This window comes from Myotis brandtii, unplaced genomic scaffold (assembly GCF_000412655.1).
Source record: "Myotis brandtii unplaced genomic scaffold, ASM41265v1 scaffold131, whole genome shotgun sequence".
NCBI lineage: Eukaryota > Metazoa > Chordata > Mammalia > Chiroptera > Vespertilionidae > Myotis > Myotis brandtii.
In genome coordinates this window covers 5,399,363-5,406,284 of record NW_005354632.1, presented here as the reverse complement: position 1 = coordinate 5,406,284, position 6,922 = coordinate 5,399,363, and the positions used below count along the sequence as shown (strand labels likewise).

General features: G+C 46.8%; 1 protein-coding gene across 1 annotated transcript; it reads right to left on the bottom strand.

Annotated features, from left to right (window-relative positions):
• Window positions 1-6,916, bottom strand: HENMT1 (HEN1 methyltransferase homolog 1 (Arabidopsis)). Its single transcript, XM_014534658.1, has 8 exons — window positions 6,893-6,916; window positions 5,463-5,554; window positions 4,315-4,440; window positions 3,791-3,903; window positions 3,023-3,157; window positions 2,530-2,709; window positions 1,670-1,847; window positions 1-622 (listed from the first exon to the last, which is right to left on the bottom strand). Exons 2-8 carry the CDS (start codon window positions 5,484-5,486, stop codon window positions 218-220), a joined length of 1,161 nt encoding a protein of 386 aa, XP_014390144.1. The 5' UTR covers window positions 5,487-5,554; window positions 6,893-6,916; the 3' UTR covers window positions 1-217.
• Window positions 6,917-6,922: the final 6 nt, after the last annotated feature.

The window sequence follows — 6,922 nt, the reverse complement described above, 5'->3', positions numbered from 1 at the left end:
TTTTCTTTAACATTCTTTAATGCCAACAGCAACAAAAACCAAGCATATCAGGAACTCTCTACAAACACTCCCAAACAAAACAAGCCTGTTAAAAACACACACACACACAACAACGTTGTCAAGTAATCTCAAAACTAAGTTACTCGAATAACGGCTACAGGAGAGCATCCTCGGCGAGCTCTCCCTTGGCTGAGAACCTGACTCTCAGGATGGCCGCTCACGGACTCGCATCCCGCAGGTCGACCTTCACGGCGGACCCGTCCCTGCTCAGCCTCACCGTGTCAGCGATGAGCGCTCGCATCGTGTCCACGCTGTCACACAGGCGGTTCACCTTGGGGTAAGCGAGCAGCCTTTCCAGCGGGACGTAGAGCTTATTCCCAAAGCGGAACGGTTCGGGAGACTTCTCGATTTTGCGTTTCTCGAGTTCTGTGAAGACTGGTCCAGAGAAGGTGACGAGCCCAGTGTCGCTGACCTGGTGGCCGTCCCCATCGCCGCGCTGTAGGATCCTCAGGCTGGAGACATATCTCTGCCTCATGCTTTGGATTTGCCGAGACACCTCATTTGCTAATGCGAGTTTGCGGACTTCCTTTTGCTGTAAACTCGGATATGAAACGGAATAAACCTGAAGCCGGGAGGAAAAAACCACTTAGGATATAGGGAAATGTTCCAGACCATGAGTAGTAACTTCCTACCACATGAAGAATTAACTCTATGCCAGACCATGAGTAGTAACTTCCTACCACATGAAGAATGAACTCTATGGCCCTAGCCGGTTTTGCTCAGTGGTTAGAACATCAGCCTGTGGACCGAAGGGTCCCGGATTCGATTCCAGTCAAGGACACATACCTCGGTTGCAGGCTCCTCCCTGGCCTGAGCCCTGGTCGGGGCTTGTGCAGGAGGCAACCAATCGATGTGTTTCTCTCGCATCGATGTTTCTCTCTGTCTTTCCCTCTCCCTAAAAAATCAATGGGAAAATATCCTTGGGCGAGAATGAAAAAAAAAAAAAAGAATAACTGTATAGTTAGTATGTGCAAATGTGAAACCCTACTAATTGTAAATACTGACACATGGGGTCAAAAAGGAAAAGTGTTGCTAATTAAAGAGGGAGATGTGTTTGTTCTTCCCCATGCCTCCAAAACCAAAGGGTCTGAGGCACTTGGAGGCTCAGTTCCAAATCAGTTTCTGAGCCCAGCAGTGAAATGCCTGCTGGCTTTCCTCTTCCTGCCAAGAACCCACAAGGGAGGCCGCTGGCCCAACAGCTCAAAAGACCACCCATCTCAAAGCTCTGACCGCAGTGGGGCACGTAGGCTTCTCCCAGGGTCACCCTCAGAATCAGGCCACCACTCCTCTCTGCTGCGGGGACTCTTGGTAGGGAACTGTTCACCATCGAGGTACATGTAGTTCTTGTCCCGACAGCTGCCCCACAAAGAACACTCACAGTCTACACCGCCGGCGTGGCTCAATGATTGAGCATTGACCTATGAACCAGGAGGTCGTGGTTCGATTCCCGGTCAGGGCACATGCCTGGGTTGCAGGCTTGGTCCCCAGTGGGGGATGTGCAGGAGGCAGCCAATCAGTGAATCTCTCTCATCATTGATGTTTCTATCTCTCTCTCCCTTCCCTTCCCCTCTGAAATCAATAAAAAATAAATTAAAAAAAGAACACTCACAATCTTATAAACGTGCTGACCACACTGCTCTGCCACGCACGATTCCGTGGCCGGCGCTCCGATTTTCCGGAAGACCCCTATCTGGGTACAGTAGCCAACATTCCCAGCTCCTTCCGGTGGCTCCCCCACGCCAGTAAACTCCACGGAGTAATTGTAGAAACCTGCCACCCCTAAGGCCCTGGAATCAAAACAAGGAGAGAGATCGTTTTTTTCTAAACTCGGAACTACTGTTACATAGACAGCAATTCCCGGTAGAACAGAACGCGAACAATGCAAGGAACCAAAAGACCGCTGAGCTGCAGGTTCTTATACATCACACTGCCACCGCGTGGGGTCTGCTTGCTTCTCTGAGGGGCATTCAGGCAATGACTGCGAGGGTGATGAACCACAGGACCATGGAGACAAGGAATGTGGGACAGAGCAGAGGAATGGACAAGGACACCACAAGGGCTATAACCCCAACTCCTATTAGGGTGATGAACCACAGGACCATGGAGACAAGGAATGTTGTGGGACAGAGCAGAGGAAAGGACAAGGACACCACAAAGGCTATAACCCCAACTCCTATCTGGGTGTGGAATTGTGCCGAGAACCCGTGGCGCCCCTGGGAGATGCCCCTGGGCCAGGGCACCACTCAGTGCCACACCTTCCCACGGTCCTGTTTCCTGACGCCTCCACCCGGTGGGCACACACCTTTCCCACACCCGCCTGAGACGTGAGAGAGAGAACGAACTTCCCACTGGCTTGGCTCATGTGCTCTGCGGAAGGAAACCCCGTCAGTCACATATCCATCAAGGTTTATTCCCCAGGATTTTAAATGCCCGTGGGCTCCCGAGAAACCAAGACACCTTTGCACTCACCAGGTCTGAAACTGCTTCCTGTTCCACTCAAATTTGTGATCTGAATCTCGCAAGGTCACTGCCGGGAACAGGGGGTTGAAGTCCGAGTTGGGCGTGCTGATGACAACCATGGCCGGAGACAGGTACCCAAACACGACTTCGGGAAACCTGGCCAGGTCCTCAGAATCCAAATGTTCTATTCTGAAAGGGTCAGCGGGGACAGATCGAGTCAAATCGAGCTTCACTTGCACGATTTCCCTAACTGACTTCGCAAAACAAGGTCTGTCTCTACCTTGATGTATCCCCCCTTGGAGCATGTAACAGTGACCCTGAAACGGCCTCGTCCTTCCCTTCGCCCATCCCGGATGAGACGGGGTGGTAACAGGCCAGTCCCAACCGACAAGCAATTTTCTTTACAAATAAAAATCCAGATTACATTTAGGGAACAAAGTTTACGAAGACTAATCCAGTGACATTTTTCTAATTATACAGAAGGAATGCGTTTAATACTTACAACTCGATACACGTGACTAAGTCAAATCCAAGCAAACGAGAATCTCTCTCCACAGCAGAGCCATGGTACAAGATGATCGACAGATTCAGGTCCCGGGGGCTTAGATACTCCCCCGAGAATGGAGACAATCTACACCTGCAAAAGCGTGATTGTAGAAGTCAGCGCATTTGAGCAGAACTGTTTAGAGTTATCACAACTACAGACATGAGAGTAACTTCCTTTCATGGAGGGAGTAACTGGCCAATCAGAACAAGGTTCTGAATATTTGACATTGCTCTCATTTTTAATATTTTTGGTCTCCCAGCTGACTTTGGATCAGTGATTTTCAGCTTCTTGACCTTTAAAAGAAACACCCTTTTGAAACAATCCCTGGAAATCCAATATATACAGGATATTGGAGAGCTGCTCTGCTTCAAACTAGAGATGGCTGCCTGGGGCTCTGCCGTTACCATGGCGTCCAGCATCAACCTAATTAGATTCTTGCCCTTTGAAACTGAATCTGCAATGCGCTGACGATGATAATTACTTAATTGAGACTCTACTTTCTACATTGGTAGGAAACAGGTATTCACAGCGTATACAGCTAATTAGCATGAGGGCATAGTCATTATTCAGAGAGCCTGAGGCTCTCTTGGTGTATAATGTACAACGCATTTTAACATTTAACATAGTGTAAATCTTGCATAAAATTGACCCTTCCTCTAAGCATATGTAATAGTGCCACTGGTTTTAGATCGATGCACCACTCCTCCAGAAACTAGGCATTACCTTTGCGATCCTATTTTATCTTTATTGATATCTACTCCAACAATCAGTTCCAGGCAACTGTGCGATTTAATCATCTGTATGAGGGAAGCATTGCCACACCCCAAGTCTGCCACCTGTAGATGAGACCAGTGTCATTTCAAAGATGTTTATAGCCAGAGAAGTCAAGTATGACCCAAGACCTTCTTTACAGGGAGTGGGCAGCCGAAGTGAAACCATAATAAAACATCGTATGGAAGGATCTCTTTGGCAGAAAAGAAGTACATGAGAGGAAATTAATCTCGAGACATGATAAGCCTGGGGGGTGGGGGAAATAAGTCCTGTTTAACCTCACATGTTAACCAAGCGCTCGTTCATTCCACTTCGCTCACCCAGGTCCTCCAAGCTTAGTTTTCCCTCTCTAACCCTTTCCCTCCTTGTGAGAGTATTTCCGAACAGTCTCTAGTTACTTACTAACCAAGGCTTCTGCATTTAACAAAACATTTTATAAGAGAGTTTTAATGAAATGTTTGGAAACCAAGACCTACCTTCTTGGGTTTGTGCTGATTGACCAGGTCGTTAACGAAGCTGTAACGCTGTCTGTATAGCGGAGGGGAAAAATTAATCGCCTTCTTGACGGGAAGATCAGAATGACCACCCGCCACACCGTGGCCCTGAAAGTTTACAAACAAAAAGTGTTTTAAGTCACACATGACTTCGGGGATTCGGTAAGAAAAAAGCAGCTTTATTTCCGCCAATTAATTGGCAGAACCGAATGGCCCGTCAACCATCTCTGTTTTCACTACAGCCATTAGGTGGCCTTGCATTTCCTCCACAGTCCATCTAAGTCTCCTCCCTTATTAAGAACCTGGCTTTATGCTTTCTATTGCTCAGAGTCAGCTGAATGGAAAATTGCTTATGAATGCATTTGATAAAACAGTTATAAGCCTCCTGGCCACAAGGGATCTTTCGTGAACTTCCAACGCCTGGAGTCCAGGCAGGCAGGAGGCTGGAAACTGTTCATGATTGACAGTCTCTTGTTGACCAACCTGAAGTCAGGCTCCTCTTCTGACTAGGCCCGGACCCGGACCTAGACCCTGTCGAGCCCAGTGTTAGCAAGATTCCTAAGCATCCTCTACCCTTATTATGTGATCAAACTCAGTCTCTGATTAAGTTCTTCATTTCCCATCCTGGATATCTGATCACCGTGGCCTGCCCTCAGCCAGAATCTTAAATCTGTAAATCATTTAGCAAGAATCCCAAACTCTTGATGTCTCCTCTCTTTTCCATCCACTGACCCCTGCCTCTCACTCTGCTCAGAGGCTATAAATCCATTAGTCTTTGTTGTATATGGAGTTGAGCCCAGTCTCTCCCCTAACTGCAATGCGCTTGCTGCAATAGTCCTAATAATGGTGCCAGAACGTTTAACAGGACCCGTTAGGAAAAAGGAATTATGATTAAGCCTTAACAGCTACGCCTGCTCCTAAATACTACCAGCATTATAAAGGAATGCAGTCCAAAAGGCACTTCTGTCCAAGAGAAATAAAATACAAGCCAAACATGCAACATTCTTGTAGCCTATTTTTTAAAAACGTTTTTAAAGCGGAATCGTAATATTTTATTAACGCAATATACCTAAAGTTGCCAGAATAACTCTTGAGAGTCATACAAGCAGGTTAGGGAGGGCAGCAGTTACCTCTTTGTTGTTGCTCTGTTCCATTTTGTGTCTCCAAATTTCCTTGAAACAAAAATGTAGATGTATCCTTCCAGGGATCAGCAACAACTGGGCTGTAAATTAAAAATTATCAGTTATAGGGGATGGAAAGTAATAAAAAAAATAAATCAGTTATAAAAAGAAGTGGGGTGAAATAGCTGCCTAGATCAGTAGGAAAGGGAGAAAGTGGTCTTTCTCCGTTCTCTTTCCGTGTTACCATTTAACCCACAGAATTTATTCAGTACGTTTTATTTCAGACAACAGCCAGCAGCTCAGAAACCTAAGTAATATGCCAAACCCAGCTAAATGCAGCCCAGGGTACCACTAAGGTACCATTCTTTCCTTTGACTGTTCTTTTACTTTGATACAAACCAAACAATCCGAGCAGTCTGACATTTCATTAAAGCCCTCAATCTCATTCAAATCGCTTGCAAGAACCCTTTCACACACAGTCCAAATGAAATTTTAAGGGGGAGAAAAGTGTCCCACGTAATAAGCTATGGATGCTCCAACATCTATCCAATAATTCACGATGAACTTGAAGTTAAATTCTGGTTCTGATTGCACGCCTGTCTCTCTCAGCTACAATGTGGGCTAAAATGTAGGCAGGTGGCCGATGGGCTGACTCACAGGTGGAGGTGGTGTCCTGGGGGGGGGGGCAGTTTTCTGCTAACAACAGGAGGATGTCTGGCCCAATGAGCGGGCTTTGACAGTAATCCTTGCTACAGGTGTGATTTCCATGTAGGAGAGTTTTAAGGAAATGAAAACATTTGAAAAATGGTCTGGGGTTTTTTTTTCCTGCTTTTTCCCCTATTTCTTGGCTGTACTTGAGCCTCTCAGGCAGTCCTTGGCCTTTTGTGTTTTCAGGCTAACTTGGTGAATCCTGCTGATGGATCCTAAAAAGGTGGGTTGCATCTGGCTCACATTGGTCCAGTTTGTCACGGGTCTCAAAACCCTGATTGCACATCCATTAAGAACCACCCAGATATTTAAATCATCATGACCAAGGTCCAGGCACTGATCTTGCGGAGTATTTCATTCTGTTGCCTAGGGCGGACCGAGGCTTGACCACAGCACTTTCTAAAATCTCAACCAATCAAGGTGGAGAACACCTGATACAGTGGACAATCTTCCTTGTTATAAACTTTCATACGAAGGGACATGTCTGTTCTCTTGGTACCAAGGACCTAGAATCTAGGTCCTAGATGAAATCGGGGCAGGTTCGGTGAAATGGAGAGGTACTTGTTTGGGGTTCACCAGTGTCACTTTTTAATATCCTGGGGGGGAAAATAAAATAAAATGTAGGCAACATGTCAATGGCCTAACTTTTCGGGTTATTCTCTAACTCGAAGCCCGAACCCCGCCAGCTGCCCAGCCTCACAGTCCTGGGCAGGAGCCAGCGCCGGTCTTACCTGCGACTAACGCGCAACCAGCCGGCAGAG

What these genes read in the sequence shown, in the direction of transcription:
- HENMT1 (XM_014534658.1), bottom strand. Translation starts at nt 5,486, where the DNA reads ATGGAACAGAGCAACAACAAAGAG. An exon ending in GATAAAATAGGATCGCAAAG is followed by an intron (nt 3,158 to 3,790) that starts GTAATGCCTAGT and finishes ACGCTTTTGCAG; the next exon opens with GTGTAGATTGTCTCCATTCT. An exon ending in GTCAGCACGTTTATAAGATT is followed by an intron (nt 623 to 1,669) that starts GTGAGTGTTCTT and finishes TCCCGGCTTCAG; the next exon opens with GTTTATTCCGTTTCATATCC.